General features: G+C 53.2%; 7 protein-coding genes across 7 annotated transcripts; 2 read left to right on the top strand and 5 right to left on the bottom strand.

The window, feature by feature from the left end:
* The first annotated feature begins 192 nt into the window (after window positions 1–192).
* Window positions 193–1,569, top strand: gldB (putative glycerol dehydrogenase (GldB)). The gene is made up of 2 exons (XM_025670989.1): window positions 193–805; window positions 874–1,569. Exons 1-2 carry the CDS (start codon window positions 398–400, stop codon window positions 1,441–1,443), a joined length of 978 nt encoding a protein of 325 aa, XP_025532805.1. The 5' UTR covers window positions 193–397; the 3' UTR covers window positions 1,444–1,569.
* Window positions 1,570–5,299: 3,730 nt separating this feature from the next.
* BO86DRAFT_452583 (uncharacterized protein) lies at window positions 5,300–8,219 on the bottom strand. The gene is made up of 3 exons (XM_025676935.1): window positions 7,981–8,219; window positions 7,393–7,769; window positions 5,300–7,282 (listed from the first exon to the last, which is right to left on the bottom strand). The coding sequence occupies exons 1-3, from the start codon at window positions 8,022–8,024 to the stop codon at window positions 5,544–5,546; spliced, it is 2,160 nt and encodes a 719-aa protein (XP_025532804.1). The 5' UTR covers window positions 8,025–8,219; the 3' UTR covers window positions 5,300–5,543.
* A 278-nt stretch (window positions 8,220–8,497) lies between these two features.
* On the bottom strand, window positions 8,498–9,422 carry BO86DRAFT_384911 (uncharacterized protein). Its single transcript, XM_025670988.1, has 3 exons — window positions 9,260–9,422; window positions 8,777–9,124; window positions 8,498–8,689 (listed from the first exon to the last, which is right to left on the bottom strand). The coding sequence occupies exons 1-3, from the start codon at window positions 9,267–9,269 to the stop codon at window positions 8,640–8,642; spliced, it is 408 nt and encodes a 135-aa protein (XP_025532803.1). The 5' UTR covers window positions 9,270–9,422; the 3' UTR covers window positions 8,498–8,639.
* Window positions 9,423–9,727: 305 nt separating this feature from the next.
* Window positions 9,728–10,757, top strand: BO86DRAFT_394701 (uncharacterized protein; the record flags this gene model as incomplete). The annotated part of the gene is made up of 3 exons (XM_025673243.1): window positions 9,728–9,790; window positions 9,907–10,028; window positions 10,118–10,757. The coding sequence occupies 3 exons, from the start codon at window positions 9,728–9,730 to the stop codon at window positions 10,755–10,757; spliced, it is 825 nt and encodes a 274-aa protein (XP_025532802.1).
* Window positions 10,758–10,870: 113 nt separating this feature from the next.
* Window positions 10,871–12,503, bottom strand: BO86DRAFT_328639 (glutathione S-transferase family protein). The gene is made up of 6 exons (XM_025668643.1): window positions 12,198–12,503; window positions 11,770–11,897; window positions 11,539–11,716; window positions 11,406–11,489; window positions 11,013–11,358; window positions 10,871–10,964 (listed from the first exon to the last, which is right to left on the bottom strand). Exons 1-6 carry the CDS (start codon window positions 12,465–12,467, stop codon window positions 10,903–10,905), a joined length of 1,068 nt encoding a protein of 355 aa, XP_025532801.1. The 5' UTR covers window positions 12,468–12,503; the 3' UTR covers window positions 10,871–10,902.
* A 1,025-nt stretch (window positions 12,504–13,528) lies between these two features.
* Window positions 13,529–17,457, bottom strand: BO86DRAFT_394699 (KR-domain-containing protein; the record flags this gene model as incomplete). The annotated part of the gene is made up of 7 exons (XM_025673242.1): window positions 13,529–13,967; window positions 14,043–14,252; window positions 14,298–14,408; window positions 15,474–16,672; window positions 16,720–16,988; window positions 17,047–17,191; window positions 17,263–17,457. 7 exons carry the CDS (start codon window positions 17,455–17,457, stop codon window positions 13,529–13,531), a joined length of 2,568 nt encoding a protein of 855 aa, XP_025532800.1.
* A 951-nt stretch (window positions 17,458–18,408) lies between these two features.
* BO86DRAFT_428731 (uncharacterized protein) lies at window positions 18,409–20,371 on the bottom strand (the record flags this gene model as incomplete). The annotated part of the gene is made up of 8 exons (XM_025675613.1): window positions 18,409–18,572; window positions 18,649–18,751; window positions 18,811–19,238; window positions 19,301–19,477; window positions 19,535–19,618; window positions 19,684–19,972; window positions 20,054–20,131; window positions 20,191–20,371. 8 exons carry the CDS (start codon window positions 20,369–20,371, stop codon window positions 18,431–18,433), a joined length of 1,482 nt encoding a protein of 493 aa, XP_025532799.1. The 3' UTR covers window positions 18,409–18,430.
* Window positions 20,372–20,539: the final 168 nt, after the last annotated feature.

The following is a 20,539-nucleotide window of genomic DNA, read 5'->3' as shown; positions in this document are numbered from 1 at the left end:
TACTGCTATGAGCTCACAATGCCATTGCCCTCGAACCTCATTGCTAGAAGCTTCAGAAAACTCCATCGAACAATGTAGAACTCATCTGGACTCTGTAGAATAGCTCAGAAAAAAGGTTAATGTCATAGTTGAGAGCCAATGGCAAGGTGACAACCACGCCTCGCAGCATCATCCATCACCACCACCATAACCCCTCTTTAGACGCCCTTCTCCCCCACTTCCATCCTTCCTGTTCTACTCACCACAAACCACCACCAGTACCCAAACCACTTGTAGTCAGCTTTATTTGGCCTTTCCTCCCACGACTCCCGAACTGAAGCCGGTTCTTCTTTCTTTCTCTCCCATTAACTTTCCTCCCCCCAACAACAACACCCACATCCACCACAAACCATCCATCATGTCTTCCGGCAAAACTTTCACTCTGAGCAACGGCGTCAAGATCCCCGCCGTGGGTTTCGGTACCTTCGCCAGCGAGGGATCCAAGGGTGAGACCTACGACGCCGTCACTGCCGCCCTCAACATCGGCTACCGTCACCTCGACTGCGCCTGGTTCTACCTGAACGAGGACGAGGTCGGCCAGGCGGTCAAGGACTTCCTCAAGAAGAACCCCTCCGTCAAGCGCGAGGACATCTTCATCTGCACCAAGGTCTGGAACCACCTGCACCGCCCCGAGGATGTCGAGTGGTCGGTCAACAACTCCCTGGAGAAGCTCCAGCTCGACTACATTGACCTGTTCCTGGTCCACTGGCCCATTGCCGCCGAGAAGGAGACTCAGGAGAAGCCCAAGATCGGCCCTGATGGAAAGGTAGGATCTCATCCCTTCACCCCCTCCGCAGCCACCAAACAACATCCCAGCTAACCAACCCCTTCCAGTACGTCATCCTCAAGGACCTGACTGAGAACCCCGAGCCCACCTGGCGGGCGATGGAGAAGATCTACAAGGAAGGCAAGGTCAAGGCGATCGGAGTTTCCAACTGGACCATCGAGGGGCTCGAGAAGCTGCTCAAGTACGCCGAGGTCAAGCCTCACGTCAACCAGATCGAGATCCACCCCTTCCTGCCCAACGAGGAGCTGGTCAAGTACTGCTTCGACCACGACATCCTGCCCGAGGCCTACTCCCCCTTGGGCTCGCAGAACCAGGTGCCCACGACGGGCGAGCGCGTCAGCGAGAACAAGACCCTGAACGAGATCGCCCAGAAGGGCAACAACACGTTGGCGCAGGTGCTGATCGCCTGGGGTATCCGCCGCGGCTACGTCGTCCTGCCCAAGAGCTCCAACCCCGCCCGCATCGAGTCCAACTTCAAGAGCATCGAGCTGTCCGACGAGGACTTCGAGGCGGTCAACAAGGTCGCCGAGGGCCGTCACTTCCGCTTCGTCAACATGAAGGATACCTTCGGCTACGACGTGTGGCCCCAGGAGACGGCCAAGAACCTGTCTGCTTAAGCGGGTTCCTGGCACGGAAGAAGAGACCAAGCGTTTAATGATTTATGCGGGACATAAAAAAATGACGGAATGAGATAATCTTCTTATCAGCTAGACGATACAGAATTATGACCTTTTGTTGGAAGATTTTGGGCCAGAATTTAATTATTGTAACCCGTAGAGTAAAGCATTGTAATTCACCCCTTCAATAGTCAACCCAGCAAGACAACGCAACAGCCCCCAAACAAACCATCAAATTCCCCAAGCTTGTAACGAATTAGTCAAGACAACTAACTAATCCCCTCCCTGCCCCCCCGTTAGAAAACTAAAACACTCACCACCCACCAATAACCTTGAAAACACGAGGTAGCAACCTAAAGTCCACAAGAGCACAAAGTCCAGGAACAGCAATGCAATGCGACATCCGACACACACGCACACACACCGCGCCGAAAGCAAAAAAAGACCCAAACCGCTCGAAGCTCGGAGGACAGTCCTCCACGCAGAGGAGCAAAAAAAAAAAAAAAAAAAAAAAACCACTAACCTCTGCGGGATGACGTCGGTTTGCTGTCAATCACCGACCACCTCAAAAAGAAAACCCAAAAAAAAGAGAAAAAAAAAAAGGTTGTGTAATGTGTAACTTAATGTGTAACCAGCCAGTAAACTTAGTACCTTACCAGGATTGGATTATTACTCGTGACGGATTGTGAAGAAAATCTGCTTGGGGTGGTGCTTGGTGGGTTAAGCCTTTCTGCTTGATATTTGAGTCTAAAGTGGTTATTGTAGCAGGGGACGGAAGTAGCGAGTAAAGCAGAGCAAAGCAGCCACCTACAGCAACAGCACCAGCACCAGCACCAGCAAGCAACTGAACGTCAACGTCAACGTCAACCCCCGATCGAGAGGAGGGGGTGTTGAAAGCCCCTCACTAAACCCAACCCAGCCTAGCACCCCATCTCCCCGAACGGGACTAGTTTACATCTACCGGAGCATCCCGGAAAATCCCGGGAAACAACACCTGGCAACCAACCCTCCTCCTCCCGGCCCGGTGGACAAATCCGGCAAAGCCCTAACCACCACCTCTGCATTCAACTTAGCACTGCCTGGGCTCCTGAACTCCTGGCCAAAAAAAAGTGGATCCCCCGCCCTGCGCCAGGTGCGGCTGCCCTAACCCTATCAATTTCCCTTGGGTTTCGGTGGCTTGCAGTTCGGCATTCCAATTAGACCTAAACCAGGGGAACAACACAAAAAAGGGGGCCCGGGGGGAGGGGGCAGGGGGGCCAGGGAAATTAGTGACGTGGAAGATGTAATGGACTGTGCATTGATTGGCATGGGTAATGCCTGGATGTGTGTTTGATTAGAATTTGTATAGTGAGGCATTGAGGCATTAAGACTTCCGTACAATCACAAAAACAAGTGGGGGGGGATGCGTTGCTTTGCTTATGATTCGTCGGGTTTGATGGATATCTATTCGAGAAATTTCAGGTACACATTTCATGCTTGTTGTTGTGTTTATTATTGCACTGGTCTGTCTCTGCCTGTTTGGTGTGCTACCTACACCGGTTCTTTTCGTCGCATTCACCAGCATTCGGAATCCGGCCCAGTATGCCCTGCACATGGTCCGATCTCGTCATCTTTCTGATGATGAGAGCCCATTCCATAGAGCCGGGATGGAGGCCGAAAACCCGGTCAACAATGAGTAAGCTAAGCGGTGATGTTTCCAATTCAACGGTCTCCATCCATTATCTCCATCCAACGAACCAAACAAAAGTCAAACCCGGGTTCTCCGAGTTTCCGACACGATATCTCAATCTCAACAACCAAACAACAACGACACCAACTGCAGTTCCCACAAACCGGTTCTTTCGCCAACGTCCACCAACATCCTACCAATCACGACAGAATTAATCTCCCGTACCCTCGATGATAATCACAAAGGAGTAACTAGTGTTGTACCCGACTGAACCCATCCGACTACTTGCGAGATCCATTTCCGTGTACAGGTAGGGTTCCAGCGAGGAGCGCAGCGGGGGTAGGAGGGAAATAACAACTGGAGATCCTCTTTTTGCGCGATTATTGTTGTTGTCTTTGCTACGTAGTACTAGGTAGATTGGAACTTCAAGAATGATTTTTTTTCTCGGCAGTTGCGCTTAACTCCATGTATCGGGTTGATTGTTTCTCTGCTGCTGTTCAACTGTAGGGGATGTTTATGTCAACCGTGCTGGAATATAGTCGTAGACGGAAAGGTGGTTGATGCCAACCCCATCCGAAGTAGTAACTATACTTCCTTCCTTGCCTGGCGTAGGTAATAACTCAGGCCCTACCGGGCGACAGTCCTCCCGCCCCGTTACCAAGTGCCTTGATACTGGTAGCATATCTCCAGGTTTTCACGCAGATCTCGAGAAAGAGAGAGAGAGAGAGAGAGCTGCATGCACGTAGCCTTACAATCCAGCCCCCCCTTACTTCGTGGCTTGACACCCGCAGGAGGGACCGCTGGTCCAATTCGGACATCTCATTAAAGTTAAGGTGTGCTGTAGCCTGTAAGTCGGTAAGTCAGTAGCGAGCTTCAGCGGTGGTCTGACTCATGCTGGAAACGCAAATGACGACCAAGGCAATGCGACATATGTACATGTTCATGTACATGTATGTCTGGAAAGGGTTGCAGCAGCCGTGCAGAGGATTGTATCATCGTGCAGGATGTGTCGCGTGCGGGTGTTCTGCTTTCTGCTCTCCGTCTGAGGCTCTGTTGGACTTCGGGTTTGGTGGTTGGGTTGAGGGTGAGGGTCTGCAGCTCATTCCAGTCGACTATATTTCTGGTTTCGTCTGTACGAACCGCGTACGTATCCACGGATATACATGCTATCGTTCTCAGTAGTATGCGCGCTGATGAATCGGCGGATCTCAGAGCATTCAGTCCGTCCTGCTTTCAGCTAAAGAGTTCGTGTCTTGGCCAGATTGTCTGGAAGCTCAGCCTCTTGTCCCCTCGTTTCTTCTTCCTTTCCTCTCTTGTTATTTCAATTTACAGCTTCTGTGCGCTTTAGTTTACGAACCTCAAAGACATGGATTGGTCTCGACTCCGAGCAGTGATCTGGGCAAGAAGTACAGTACTACACCCACAAGCCAAACAGGGGAGGACGAACCTTGACCGTAGAATCTTTCCAGTCTGGTTTGTAGATATTATTTCATCCCTGCGACACGTCGTAGTACAGAGCTACAGGGGGATATATTAGTTTTTGACTCCTAAGCCATACTAACGACCATTGAATGACGCTCGACGAGATGGCAAGGTAGACAGGCAGACGTTCATGAAGAAGAAGGATAGTATCAAATCTTGATGTTTGCGAGGATCAGCTCATGTTTGGCACAATAGCCTTATATACTATGCTATGGTAGCTACGTTGAAATTATGTGAAGGCCAAGTCAACCAACAAAATCATAAGTTTGTGTAGAGATATGAGCTAAAATTGGATAATGTCTGCTACTTAGTCCTTCGTGGGAGTTCGAAAGAAGATCTATCAGATACTGTATCTTACTACCCCTGATAAGGATGAAACTCATTCCTTGAAAAAATGACTCTTCATAGCAACTTGGTGTCGATGCTCGTCTCCCGATACACAGGGCCAGCTATATGGACGGGAAATTATATACAGCGGATATCCCACGACAGCATCTTCGAGGGCAAGACATGCGGCCTGTGAATAGAAAGCATCAGATACCCTATATTCCTATCTCCTATCAAGCTCCGCGACTTATCAATCAAAAGGCATAAACTTGACATTTGAGAAGTGCACGTTGCATAAGAGCTTGCATCCTCAGCGAGGGTCACACGACCAAGTAACTGTACCCGGGATGCGAAACATATCTGTGCCTGAGGCACCAGATCCACTTCCCGAGGCATAACTCAAGGCTCTAGTTGCGAGTGCATCCGCACAGGATAGATAAGACAAACTCAACACATGCACTCAACCGAAAAGATCAGCAGTATGTGATATTGAGTACCCGAATGACCGAGATAACAGCCCAAACGCCTATCCTATGCATCCAGTAAGAAAACCCACGCCATCCATGCTAGTATGTACAAATAATCAAACAATAACACTCTACCCCCTCCGCCTCCACGGCCCTCACGAGCGTGAGCGAATCCGTCTGGCAACCGGCGTCGATCCCGCATTGACCTTCAGCAGACTCGTCTTCGTGCTACTGCTGCGGAGTGATGTCTTGCTGCTGCGGCTCGTCATGCTGGCAGTGGCACTGCTCCCTTTGGACGGGGTCTCGAGCGTCTTTCTGGGGGACTTGGGGATCAACTTCTTGCGTTGACCGAGGGGACTATCGTTGCCGGAAGATGCAGACGACGAGCTGGGAGACGAGGTGGGAGCAGCAACAGCAACAGCAACAGCGACAGCAGTAGCGACAGCCGTGGTTTCGGGCCCGGACGCTCCGCGCACGCGCCGCGCCCGCGGCGTTGCAGTAGCGGGTGCAGTAGTCGCTGCATCGGGGCCCGTCTCACCACCAGTCTTCTGCTCCGTCTGCGACCGAGTCGTGCGGCCACTGGCTGCCTTTCTTTTCACATCGGAGGGTTTGTCCGTGCTGCGCTGATGCGTTACCCCACGGCACACACCAGCGACGTCATGTTTGTGATCGGTCGCGCTGGCGTCTTCCCCTTCGAACTCCACGAGTCGGTTATTATTCCAGGACACATGCTTCTTGGCCTTTGAATCTTCTCGGGCCACCGGAGCAGGACTGGCTTTGTCGTCACCGATCGGGGTGGTGTAGCTTTTGTGAATTTGGAGAACATGCAGTGTCTGCTTCGGCATGGTGGAGCTGCCTTTGTTGAACCGCGTGTTGCGTTTCGTGGCCAGAGCGAGCTCTTGGGCCTCGGTCCGCTGGAGGAAGACGAATTCGTTGCCCTTGGCACGGCGGAGAGCGAAGGTGCTGCGCACTGCAGCCGCCACGGTAGAGGGGCGTACTGGCGGGGCACGCGCACGTGTGCTACGACGCGGGCTGCCGGCCTCTTGATTCTCGTTCTCGAGAGACTTGGTGGGTGATACTTGCTGCGGTTTCTGCGGCGAGGGCGAGTTGGCATCGAGGTCCTCTAACGCGCGCCGCGACGGCGGAGTCGGCATTTCGACCGGTGAAGCTTCCTGTATCTTCTTGGCTTCATCCTCCTTTTCAACCAGCCCGGCCTTCTTTGCGACCATCTCCACGACCTCAGCAGCTTCTATCTCGGCAGCAGCCTCGGTCTCAGCAGCAGCGGCAGCAGCCTTGGCGTCACGCTTGGCCTGGGCCTTGGAGAGGAAGTTGCTCAGTAGTTCGGCGTCTTCTCCGCCCAACGAGCTGCGCAAAGCCGACCGCACAATAGTCGACTCCTGCTCGACTGTAATATCGGGGACGATAGCAGGGACCTCCGGATTCGAGTCCAGCTTTGTCGCACTCAGCAGGACCTCCTTGATCGTAGCAGCGGCATCACCATCATCACTGTCCTCCTCCGCAGTATTTGTAGTCGGCGAATCAGTAAGAGACCCTCCGACAACCGGACTAAACACAGTAAATGGCGAAGCATGACTGATCTCGTGTCCTTTTATGTTTGTCATGTCCCCGTCCAGACCGGGGGACAAACCGTCTGTATCGCCAGGTAGCGTGCGGGGGTAGGGCGCACCGGGCACCAATTTCGTAGGGGTCTCCGGGAGGTCACCGGTCGCTAATTCGTCCGGCTCGCTGATAACAAGGTTCTCGTGCATCGACGTGGACGCGTCTCGCTCGTCGCTGGTACTCTCGATACGGTCATGTGGCTGAAGAAGACTGTCCGTCGCCATCGGTTCATCGGGAAGGTCCACAAACTCGCTGTAAACCAGTGGCAGCTTGCCTGATCATCGTTAATTCCTCCGTGAAACATGACGTCTTCCGCATCGCCAAGGGAGCAGAAGCATATAATAGCCCCCAAAGCCCAAGGTTTAGAACGAAAGGGAAACTTACGTCGTCGCCCCTTGGAATCAGACTCCCACTGTGTTTCCAGGAATGACCTCCCTCGTGAGTTTCCGCTGGCAAGGTCATCCGGGTCCAGCGCGAAGCATCTCCGCTTGACTCCGCGGACGAGTCCCAGATTCCTCGTGCTGTTGATCTCGAGCTGGAGCTCCTCGTCGATCGCGTGCCGCTCGCCGACGGTGATCTGCTGCAGAGCTTTCATGCTGTTGAACGAGGAGCGGAAGCGCTTCCAGACTTTGCGCGACCGGCCGCGTGCGCGAAACGACGTGGATGGTTTGCGGTCCCAGACGTGCGGAGCTGAGTGGGTGAGGGTCTTGGTCGGGGTGAATCCGAATTTCGTGTTTTGAGGGAGCTTAAGGTGTGGGGGGCTATTCAAGGTCGCATGTTAGACATCTGGTAGCGATGGGGTTTGACCAGGGTGATAATGAAGTCCAAGGTGAGAGGAAGGAGGGGATGCGAGAAAGGGGCCCAGGCCGGAGTGAGTGAGCCAGTGTTGGCCTGTCTTGGATCGACATTGCAACTCTCATCGAGGGGAGCTGCTAAGCCTGACACGAAGAAGATAAGTGTTTCTCCACGTACCATAACGGTTGGAATGTGACGGACGGACAGACAAAGTCCTCCATCTTGATGGTCGCGACCGAGTTGGAATGTGCGGCGTGTTTTGACGTCAAGGAGCGGGTAGAAGGAGCGATACGACGGTGGATAACGGGGGTAGAAGATACACCACTATTATACTGATTAATGCGAGACGTCTGAGTCGCGTCAGTTGTCGGGATGCGATAGCAATAAATAAATGGCGCGATTGTCTGAGAGCAGAGTTTCAGAGCAGAGCTGGACTGCGATGGAAATGGATAAGTTATTGGTTGGACCGGGGCGGGCGAGCCACCGGGCTGTTTTGGCGGTGATCGCGTTGCTGGGCCAACCAGCCTACAGTCCATTCACTGCACCAGAAAGCACTTCAACCTAGACAACCTAGACTCTACAAACGCCGAGGTACTCTGCTCCTAGTGCAGCCCTGTCCAGATTTCAAGCCACAAAATCGAGGTGAAGAATACCGAATGCTATTCTATGATTGGCTAAATGCAAATCAAGCTTGTAAACGTGTAATCATCGCGATTCCATCAAAAATTCCGCCCCGCTCAGAACAAGAAGATCACCTAACACCCAGAACTCCAGTCTCCACGCTGTTCATTGGCTTCGATGCAATAAAAGTTTCGCAAATAGACCATCTCCCCCGTCTAGGGCCCTTGCTCCATGTCTCTCTCATCGAACGGATCACCAAACTCCGCTGCAAAAGCTATGCATCAGTATCACGTTCAAAACCGCAGACCCCATTGATCCCGTAGAAATTCCGGCCAGATGTATTGGAACGTACCCAAGCTGAAGTCTTGATCGATGACGAATTCCATTGCTCGCTGGTATTCCTCCTCCGCCCGCTTGTTCATCCACGACGCCACCGGGGCGGACTGCTGGTCGCCCTGGGCGAGAAGACCCTGGGCTGCCAACGGCGAGGCGATCGGTCCCCCGGGACCGTGAGACTTCCCGGGGCCCTCGAAGGCGCTGCTCTGAGTCTGCGAGCCGGGCGGGGACAGTTCAGAGCCATCAAACTGAGGAATGTGGGTGGGCAGCTTGTTGGTCGGGGTGCGGGTGCCGGGGTTGGAGTCATCGGAGGCCAAGGGGGAGGACTCTGGCGAAGAGGCCATCTGGGAATCGCCGTCTCGGTCTGCAAAGACAGTCAGCATGCAGCAGCAGCAGCAGCAGCAGCAGCAAGAGTTGGCAAATTCAAGATGCTCGAGCTGGGAAGCGGGGCCCAGCCAGCAGCCCCCGCGTGAGGCGGAGGCTCGAGATGGGAACTGACCGAGGTTCATGGTGATTTCTGTGGTGTGGCTCGCGGGGAATTCGTATCGTAGTCTGGTTTACGCTCGGTAGAGATTAGAGAGCGTAAGGGAGTTGGAATAAGGAGCGCGAGTGGTGGGTGGTTGTCGGAGGTCGTCTTCGTAGTATGAGTAGGTAGTGACGATGGAGGACGATAGTGCGGGCGGGCTCCGGGGACTATTGGAGGATCTTAGTTAAGCAATCCTTCCTTTTCCACCTCAGCATTATTGCTGTTCTCCTCTCCTCCTCTTTGAGTCTGCTCCTCTTTCCCCTCTTTCTAAGCCAACCCTCAGCTCCTTTTCTACTTATATATTCGTACATCAGTGTACCAACAGCAAACCTCGTGTCAACCCACCTCACATCCTCGAATCACCATTCCCCACACCGCTACAGCAATCCATTGCCCCAAATCGCTTTCAGTCCGCCCTCCACCGAACAACGATATCCTGCCATGAGCGCAAAGTCCTCAACAGGCCCCGATGCATGGGCGGAAAATTGGGAAGAACAGGCCGATGTACGTCTAGATCCTATCTTCGAACTCTACGCCCATATTGCTGTCTCCCCCATTGCAGGGACCCCCCTCTCCTCCACACTTTCAGATCGTTGACATTTTTCAAAAATTTTCCCCAGAAACTCGTGGCCGACACCACCACCCCACCCCCGCCGGCGGAAAAGAAGGTCTCCTCCAAAGTGACCAAAGCGCAGCGCAGAGCCCAACAGGCTGAGTTTAATCGCCAATTATGGGCGGAAGCGTAAGCCCTCCCCCATCTCCGCGAAAAACAAAAAATCATAATCTCGCCGTCCTAACATGCTCTTCTTTTTCTTGTTCCGCCATGTGCAGTGAATCTCCTCAGACATTCCATTTCCTTGAAGCCCGCTCCGATGTGCCCCTACGGCAAGAATTCAAACCCGCAGTCACAGTACTCAGTCGGAATCCCCAGATCGCGACGCGCGGTTCAGGGTTGAACGGAACCACGGCGGGAATGTCCCGTCTGGGGCTGAATGATGACGACTCGGAGGATGACGGCAGGGCTGCTCTGCCCTCCGCCGAGGAACGCCAAGCGATGGCGCTGCGTAATCTGGAGGACAGGCAGCGCAAATACGAAGAGGTGCGAGAGCGCTTGTTCGGCAGTTCTTCCGCCCCCACGTCGGGGGCGTCGTCCCCACGCAGTGCCACGCCTCCGACGAAACCGTACGAGGGACGCGGCAAAGGCAGAGGTCGCGGGAATGGACGGGACAACAGCTCCAACAGCAGCAAACGCGACTCTTCCACGGCGTCCGGGAAATCCGGGCAGTTGTATGACCCGGACTCTCCTCGCACGAACCCCGGCTACAATTCTCGGAGAGAGAAACAGCCCGCAGGTCGGACTAATACCGACGGTACCCAGTCACCCCGACAGCCAATCCGCAGCCCCCGGGGACCCGATAGCAGTGGTCGAGGTGGTTTCCGAGGTGGTTTCCGAGGCGGTCGAGGTGGTTAAACTACGTGCACTATCTATGATACGGCACACAACCCCCCCGCCCGAATAGGGCAAAATACAATCGAATCGTCAGCCATGCGACGCCAGGTCCCAGCCACAAAGATCTTTATTAGGTCGATTAGCATACGAAGAGATCTACCGCATATCATGGAAGCCCTCGCCCAGAATTAATCGCGTTGGCCAACTGTGATGTGTTGGGCCGGTTTTCTGGAAGTGTCAGCAGATAATCAGCTCGGACAGGGCACGAATACCTACCCGCGTATCGCTCATAACTATCCAGATAAAGGTCATCATCGCTGGTGGTCGCCGCGACGTGGGGATCTTTCTCGATCGCGTCAACCCACGCGCCCCATCGGCTACCCGCTTCTGGCTCTGGCCAGCCGCGATACGGCTCCAGCACGCGTCGGAGCCGGATGATCCACGGCGCAATCTGTACGTCGACGAAGGAGAGCTTGTCGCCCAGGAAGAACGGACCCTCAGCATGGGCCGCGCCAATCAGAGTATTGAACGAGTCGCGGAGTTCTTCTGCATGCGAGATCTGTTTCTCTTGATCCTGTGCTTGGAGAATGCGGTAGAAGGTGGGCACAATGTGGCGGTTTACCTGTCTTGGTTAGGTGGAATGGTCTCATTTTGGACTTTTGCACATACATAATCAGCCCACAGTCGACAATGTGCTCGCAGTTTTGGGTCCCCGGGGGGCAGCAGCGGAGGGCCGGCGTTCAAGTCTTCTAACTAGAGGCGTGTCAGAAAGGGCCGGCGGGGTCTGAAGCCGATCACTTACGTATTCGAGCAGGACGGTGCTCTCGTGCGAACTCCAGTCCCCGTGGCGCAAGGCAGGAACTAGGCCCCTGGGATTGACTTCAAGCAGGGATTTGGGCTTCTTGTAAGGGTCGACTTCAATATACTGGTACGGGATGCCCTTGAACTGCAAAGCGATCCATACACGCTGGACAAAGGGACTGCAGAAGATGGTCAGCAACATGAGCCGGCGGGTTACAGCGAACCGCCTCACCAAAAGCAACTACCAAACAATTTCAGATCGTTGTCTGCCGAGTGATCTGCAACGGTCTCGGCCGCGAGTCCGGTAGCTTTGGTGTGGTACGACTTCTGTGGTTGGTTCTGGGTAGACATGGTTCGCGTCTGTAGACGGTCGGCGTTAGAACGGAGATATGCTGCTGGAGCGTGTACAATTGGCGGTTGAGTTTGAGCGATCAGACCCTTCCACAAACAAGGACTCGTCTGCCAAAGAGATCGAAGGAACATAGCGCAAGAAGAAAAAACGATGGAGGAAAAAGAAGAGAAGGGGGAAGCGGGGAAACGCGTGCGGTGGGCATCTTCATCCCGCCGTACCTGTGACGTAACCCCCATCAACACCACCGCCCACCGACAGTAGTAGAACATAGAGAACTAAATCGATGGAAAGGGCGTCTTGGAGCTTACCGGGACAGCCTTCTTCCTTTCTTGCCTCGCCTCCTTCAACAGAAACCGCTGCACACTATTCTTCTTCACGCGATCACTCTCTTCCAGCGTATGCCGATGCCCCCCACCAACCCCATCATTCTTCCCGTTCGCCCCATTCCCATTCACCCGCTGGATGGTAAAGAACCGCTGCCCCTGCAAACCAGGATGCCCCTCGGGCAACAGCACATTCAGATTCGGCGTGAGCATCCCGAATTGATGATTATAGTTAAAACCGGAGACTCCCTCCATCCGCCCACCAGCCGTAGCAGTAGCAGCAGGCGAACCGTTCCCCTCCCCAACCGACAAACCCTTGCCTTCTTCCCCCTCCCCCACCCGCCCATCACTCTCCCCCACCCCCGTCCCCGATTGCGGAAAATACTCCGTGATCTTGATCTTGACATCGCACAGATCCCGCTCGCGGGCCGTGCGCTTCCGCTTCTTCTTGTTGGGGTCGGTGGACTTGGGCGTGCCCGGCGGGCGGCCCTTGAGCCGGCAGTCCCAGTAGTGCGAGACGAGAGGCTTGCGCTTGTAGTGCTGCGTCGAGCGGTGGGAGTAGACGTTGTCGATGTGCGGGAAGTAGGTGAGGAACCTGCTCGCCGCCGGTTTGGGGGGATTTAGTTTGTAGATTTGGCGTTCGATTGGTTGATGCGCGGAGAAGAGGAGGGTGTGAAAGGGGGTCATGAATGGATGGGGGAAAAACGCACTGTTCCTCACTAAGGATGATCATTTCATCCACATCGAAGAGGCGCGTGCGCCAGAGGTCGAGGTCGGGTGGATTGAGGATGGTGCGGATGTCGAGGGGCTGGCATTGCGTGTGGAGTTGGGATTGTGGTTGTGGTTGGAGCGGAGTCGAGGTGGAGGGTCCGGCGGGGGAGGGGTGGGGATCACCGGCTGGGGTAAAGGACTGACGGTGCGTGGTATGCTGGTGGTGGTTGGGATGGAAGTTTGGGTTGGGAGAGGTGAATTGGTGTTGTTGTTGTTGTTGTTGTTGTTGTTGATGATGCTGTGGATGTTGTGATGCAGCTAGGGTGGATGCGTCTGCGGCGACAGAGGGAAGGGAGGGTGCGAGGTAGGTTGGATGTGGAGTGGAATGTTGTAGATCACCGGACGAGATGCAGAGGGAATTTTCCATAATGATAAAGCAGCCAGCTCGTATGTTATACTGTATAGATAGTGGATGCGATCTAGATGGATGGACAGGCGAAGAACGCTGCTTTAATCGGGGCGGGGAGGAAAAGAGGCTGGGGTTTGAAGCGGCGGGCGGTGAGTGGAGCACTGGCCCCGCTTCTTTATTGGTGTCGATCCCGCCTTTAAGTTGTGCCGAACCACCAACTCATACATCCGTAAATAATTCTGGCATTCCGCGGCCCAACCGCGAAGATCAGAAGAGTAGGGAACATCTCCTCCTCCGGGAACAGATACGGGTAGGACGACTTCAGATCTTCCTTGTCATATTCATCGGCATCCATCAGCTCTTCCTGCTCCGCCTCGGTATTGATCTCCAACTGGAATGCACGGCTGCGCATCGCCGACACTAGCGCAACCGGCTCCCCGTGGAGCAGCGCGTTATCACGGCCTACCTTAGGCTGATAGGCAAGCAGGGTGCGGTGCGGGAAGACCTGGTCTTCGTGGTCATCGGGCTCGACAGAAGACTTGACCGTCCAGCGAGTGCGGTCCGCGTAATAGCCTACGTCGTGGGGGTCGAGGAAGAATGGATCCGGTAGGCTGAGGTACCGCATTAAGGAAAGGCTAGTGTTGTGTTTTGTGTTTGAGCTTCTATGTACATCGTGATGATGACAAAACCTCTGGGTGAGAGCTACTTACGACATTTCGTGCAGACCTAATTGAGCGAGCACACGGATGCCCCACGCGAAGTCGTAGATAAAGTCGCAGCATAGGAGCGTGTGGTCTTCGATATGGATCTCCTCTGGGCGATGGGGAAGGTCGGGGAATCGTCGGGAGATGGGTAAGGTTTCGGCACGAATCTGTCTGATGATGCCGACCTGGGGCTGAACAGGGAGCTCAGGAAGGGGGCTCGAGGATGATCATGATGGGTCCAGTAATCGCTCGAAATCGTACAGCGTGGTGTGGCGGATGTCACTGTCTTCTTGGAGGTTCACGTGTCCATCTCCCGGGATGGCGGGCTGAATGTCGAGGAGCCGTTTGAGGAGCTTGTCCAGTTGTTGTGCGCTGATTGCAGACGCGGGGTCGGCGAGAGGAGGCCATTGTAATGTTCAAGGGAGGACTGGCGAGCTATCGATAGATGTTAGAGAGAAATGGGAAGAAGGAGGCCAATAGAAGAGAATGAAACATGAAATGTGAGATGACCATTCTGACTTCAACACGGATCTACTATGGTAAATCAAGCGATCATGTATTGTGCCTGGGGTTGGCTATACTACCATGGTTTGGTCGTGTGGGGTCGAATTAAGCATTTGATACTGACTTGCTATCCTTAGAGAGAACATCCCTAATCCACACAAAAATAAAAGCAAAAAAAGGGGGGGGAAAAAGAAAAAACTAAACAAGTTTGATGGATAGTGCAGACTAATGCATTCATCGCAGATTCAAGTATTCAAGTTGGTCTAGTAGAATTCACAGTCATGATCAATATACAATTTTCCTTCTCGTGCCTTCGCATTGCCCAACCCCATCACTTTGGTTTTGTATCTAGGGCTATGCACGTGAGCACCGAAGACATTGTTGAGGATGAGACTAAATCAGCCTAAAAGAGTCACAAGAATCAAGGCAACTCATTTGGGGTAGTGGGGCTTGATTTGAATTGTCTTGGATCAAACTTGCCCGGAACAGCAGGCCTGCTGGAAAGCATTGAGATGACTGCGCGTGACTGCGTGTAAGGCAAAGGAACAGATCCAACTTATGTAGCTACTAGACTAAATGAAGATGAAAGCCCTCGCTGAAGTCGTTATTTCTCAAACCTCTGCCCGTACTCTTCATTCGTGTGTTTATCAGTTGCCGGTATTTGGGCCCCGAGACTATCTCATCTGCCAATTGCGGACTCAAATCAATAAATGAATCCTCTTAAAAAATTGTTGGCGCGTGGGCATCGCACCAGATACGATCTACACCCATCCATCTATCTCAGCCCCGATTCATGTTGAATTTCATTGCCGCGAGATCAACCATCCAATGATCTCTATCATAGAGCACAGAACAATTGACTCACCCTTAGTTGTAATGCGTCAAGGAGCTCAATCTCGCCACCTCAACACTCAACTCGTGTAGACTCTTCACATTGAAGTCGGCCTTGTCAAGGTCAGCCCCAAGTCCCTGGATATCCAGGTCCGAAACTCCATCTCGATGAGCGAGCCCACCCCGTTCTCCCGCACCGAGCGTGACGGGTCAATCTCATCTTCGGCGATGCTCAGAATTGAGGACAGCTTTCTCCGGATCCCCACCAGCGCCATCTCTACGGCGGCTTCCTCGCTCTGGGCTGTGGCCAGTAGAGTCTGCACATCATGTTGCTTGGTCGAACCTGTCGGCACCCCGGTCGGGGACACGTGATCTCGCAGGTTCATGAACAGTGGATATTGCAGATGGGGCGGAAGGGGGATACACCGTTGCTCGTACGCGGATCTTGTGGCTAATCCGCAGACGAGTTGGCAGGTTTGCGGGGTTCGCTTCAATCGTGGGTCTAGCGCGTGGTCAATGATGGCCAACATCTGGTCCTCGCGGTGCACGGTAACAGCCCGGAAGCTGTGACGTAGAGACTCTCGATGCTCGGCAGTGAACCCCACCGAGTCGACGGCGCCGAGGTCGATGCTCACGCCCGGGAGACCCTGAGACACACGCAGCCGGGCTATTGCATTTTGAAAGGTGTTTCCGGCGTTGTAGTTCGCCTGGCCGCGATTGCCAACCACGCCTGCCACCGAAGAGAGCATAACAAAGAATTGAAGATTGTCAGATGAGAGAAGTTGGTGAAGGTTCCAGGACCCCTGCACTTTGGCCTTGAGAGGCTCCTGCCATTGACGGTGGCTCATTTCCCCGAACGCACTGTCCGCCAAAGCCAATGCGCAGATGATGCATCCCCGAATCGAAGCGCCGTTCGGACCTCGGATGCCTTGGAGAACAGCCTTGGTTCTCTGCGCGTTCGCAATATCACAGCAGATCACTTGGACCTGGCAGCCCTTGGCCTCCAAGGTAGATACCGCGGTCTGCCCAGCGGCGTGCAGTTGGGGAGTCCGATTGAGGAAGACTAAATGCCTCGCTCCTCGCATAACCATCCAATGGGCGATACTGCGGCCGATTCCCCCCATTCCACCCGCCAGAATGTAGGCAGCACTCGGGTCAAGAGAATACGCCGCTCGGGAATCAAGAGCGCAAGGAATCTCGTCAGTCTGCTTCGGCACGCAGACGATCTTGCCCATATTCTGGCCAGTTTGGAGAGATCGTAAGGCGGACTGTATCTGCCCGTAGGGCACGAACGTCGCCGGCTCCGGTGGATGAATCCGTTCGGGCCCTGAGCGTCGAGGCCACCTACCATATCACTTTCTCCGGCGTGTAGACTCTGGGTAGCCAAGTGAAAAGCAACCATTGAGCTGGAACACGCAGTCTCTACGGTCAGACTGGGACCCTTGAAGTCATAGAACCAGCTCACTCGACCTGAGATCATGGAGCTTTCAGCCCCTGTGGGCTGATATTTTAAAGCTATATCTGGATCGGTGCTCAGTCGATCACGATGATCGTGATTAAAGCCAGCCGCAAAGACAGAAGTGTTGGACGACACGAACTTGCTCATCGGGAGCCCGGCTAGAATTCAGTTAGTAAGAAGTCAGCATAATAGTGAAATACCGCATTCCATACGCACCATTCTCAAGTGCATGGTAGACATTTTCCATAACGAGCCGTTGCTGGGGATCGAGACTTTCAGCCTCGGTTTTGCTGATCGAGAAGAAGGCAGCATCAAAGGCATTGGGATTCTCAGAGAGAAACTGTGCCTGTCGAGTATGGGTCTATTCAATACTAAGATTAGGTAATCGCCTATAAGTTAAGGCTGGCATTCAGGCTCTATCAGTGTGCCCACCGTTCCAGCATGTTCAGGATCTGGGTGATAAAATCCCTCGTGATTCAGTCTGTCTTTTGGGTAGCTCGTTGTAGCTTCTCGAGCTTCAAGAAGGAACTTCCAGAATCGATTGACATCTGTCGCTTCCTGAGCGTATTTGGCTGCCAAACCAATGATTGCGAGGGGTTTCGACTGCTTGGTCGTCAGTGTCTCCATATTCGGGTGGGTTGTGGGGTAATAATGACTGTGCAGCTTCAGGAGGATGACTAGATAAGAGCGAACTATGTGCCGGATGTCGGTTTACAATGCGAGAAGATAGAAGTTGGATCATGGGAGGTTTCCATGGCCAATGACCTAGTGTTCCCGGAGTGTAAGATAGGTCCGGGCCGGAGCGCTACTTGACTCAGGTCAGCACAATGCGGTCACACAACGTTTAGCACAATCGCATCGGGACCATTTGATGGCATCTGTATGCTTGCCTCTCGCATAAACCTCTCGTGGGCGAAACCTTCACCTTCATCTTGAGCAGTGAGCTCTACCCTGTCGGTAGCGTGTCGCCTTTCTTCTCTGATCCGAGAAATTTGATGAAACTAGTAGGAATTAGTGAGAAGTCATTGATACTTAAGGATGGTTTGTTGACTTCGTATCATGCAAGCAAGTCCTCCCCTCGTCGACCAAGGTAGAGAACTTCGAAAAAGATCTTAAAGGCCAGAAAGAATATGGATGTTGAGATGATAGATAGAGGGAACGATGGTTGAGATGATGAAGAATATGGAGCGGGAGTGATTGGAGACTTAAGTGTCTGAAGGTCAGGTCAAATGAGAGTCAGCTCCGTCCCTGCAGCAATCGTAGCCTCAGGCTGCAACGTCCCGAGTACGTAGCTACACTATTGGATTTGCACTATATACCAAAAACAAATGGATAAGTTGACACAATTATTCCAGTTACCTCGAACTTAAAAGTTAAAACTGGATACCGTTCGATTTGTCCAGACCGAACAGGGGTAAAGAGCTTCATATACAAACTTGAATCGTAGATAAATACATATACATCATAAATCACAGAACGCCTTGTGCCAGGTCTTGGCTATGCAGAAAGCAATGTGCAACAACCATAATTCAGGGAAGCACGGTGACCAGACTCGGCGCTTCTAGAATTGACACGGAGCTTCTCGGACCAAAGGTTGAGCCTATGGCTCCTCCACCGGCAACTTTGCATTCGCCGCATTTTGCTCCTCGGCAATCACATCAGCGGGGATCTGGTCGGGCGTGGTGTTGACTAGCATGATCATGGGTATCAAGGCAGCGCCGAGGAGGCCGAACGTCACGCAGCTGGAAGAGATCAGTCAATACTCGAGCCGCTGAGAGAAGATGGACCGCGAGAATGAAGAAAAGGAATTTTACGTACAAGCCAACAAGCGGACTACTCGACGTCTGAGTGTTCATGCCATAAGCGATGGCTTGGCCAACAGCCTCAACACACCGAAATGCTGCGCCGTTGCGGACGTTTTCTAAAAGCGTGTTAGTAAACTCGACCTATATTCTGAAAGGGTATAGCAGATGAAATCACCTTGCGCATCCGTTGCAAAGGATGAGAGCAGCCAGTACATATACGACTGGGACAGGGGGCCCGTCGTCTGCACGAAGAAGTAGGGTAGGAAGGCCGTGGCGTACAGGCCATCGTTCCAGTCGATGTTACCGGGGTCGTGACGGTCAAATTTCACCTGCATGATGATAGACCAGATGTACACGCCGATGTTGAGGATGACGACGGTGTAGAGACCAATCTGGGCGCGGCGGCGCTGGCTCATGCCCTTCATATCGAGGATGAAGCCGAGACCGAAGCAGCCAATACTAGAAATATTGTTAGATTTTGCATGGTGTGATAAGATTATCGAGGTGTGGAAGACGTACATGCAGAAGAAAGGTGAAATCAGGGAGGAGAGGGAGCGGGCGCGGACGGAGAAGTAGTCGGCCAGATAGGTGCTCCAAGATCCTCTATTATCACGGTTAGGCTCTGGTCGGTTGGCTCGATTGGTGTGGTCAAGAGTGTTGCTTACGAGTAGAAGAACGACCACAAAGCCCAGAGGGCGGAAAGCATGATGAGCTTGGAGGTAATGGTCTTAGCGATGCGTCGAAGTTCCATTCGACTGGAGAGCGTCTCTGCTGTCACAATTCTAGTGCCATCGGAGCGGACAACGTGTTCGAAGGGAATGATCAACAGAGCGAATGGTAGGCTTCGAGCGTGTGTTAGCTTCAACCTTGCAAGTAGATTAGAGTGGCCGAGAACTCACGCAATGCACTCAATGATCACAAACGCAATGAAAGTGTCAGGGGTCACCCCACCCTCCGCTCCATCCTTACTATTCTTCGCCAAGCTGTGCAGATAACCTCCAGTCAGAACTCAATCACCAGTAAATTGAGAATGTGGGTAATAACTCACTTGATCGCCCCTCCGACCAACTGTCCCAAGTTCCTCGACACAATCCACAACGCTAGATACTTTCCTCGGGCGCCAGACGGCGCCAAGGTCATGATGGCGCCAGCCTCGGCGACATACCAGCAAGCAGTGCCGATGCCGCCGATAGCACCGCTTAGGATGAGATACCATTGGTTTCCGAACTTGCTATTGCAGTAGTATGCTGAGCCCTGAATGGGGAAGGACAAGGAACCGATGACAAGGGCCCATTTGACGCCGATTTTGTTGACAATGGGACCGCCCAGGAAGCAGACTGCAAGGTTGCGGATCCTCTCGTTAGCGTACTCGGCATTCCTTGCTGGAGAGAAAGTTTAACTTGAGAGGAGAAACATACCGACTGCAAGCATGGCATATCTGATTGCATTGGAGATGTTAGACACCTGGGGACTTGCAAGACCACCACCACCCAGGCCTGAGAGGGATTAGCTGCGCATTCTATGACACATCAGGATGTCATCGAGGAGCTCTAACCAGTGATTGCGTCCGACATAGCAGGTCCACAGAACGCTTGCACGCTCAGTAGAATCATCTGCGTCAAGCTGTGACACCAGACTCGCTTCCACCATGGGAGAAGGGGCTCGCTGGTCCCTACCACGGCAGTGGAAGGAGGATCCTCATGGGTATCTGGAATGACGGCTTTTGAGTCGGTCATTGTGATCGGGTAACTGTACGACTCCTACCGCCTGTATAGTATCGCTCGAAGGAAAGGAGATCTTGGAGGAAAGGAGGCAGAAACCCGAGGCATGGAGGGCAATTTAAGGTCCTGTTGGTAGGACATCTCGGCTATACGAGATAGCATATTCGCCTCTTACCGTGTCGA

The sequence above is a fragment of the Aspergillus japonicus genome (assembly GCF_003184785.1).
Source record: "Aspergillus japonicus CBS 114.51 unplaced genomic scaffold BO86scaffold_2, whole genome shotgun sequence".
NCBI classification, from domain to species: Eukaryota; Fungi; Ascomycota; class Eurotiomycetes; order Eurotiales; family Aspergillaceae; genus Aspergillus; species Aspergillus japonicus.
The sequence above is the reverse complement of the archived record's forward strand: the minus strand, read 5'-3'. Positions and strand labels throughout refer to the sequence as shown.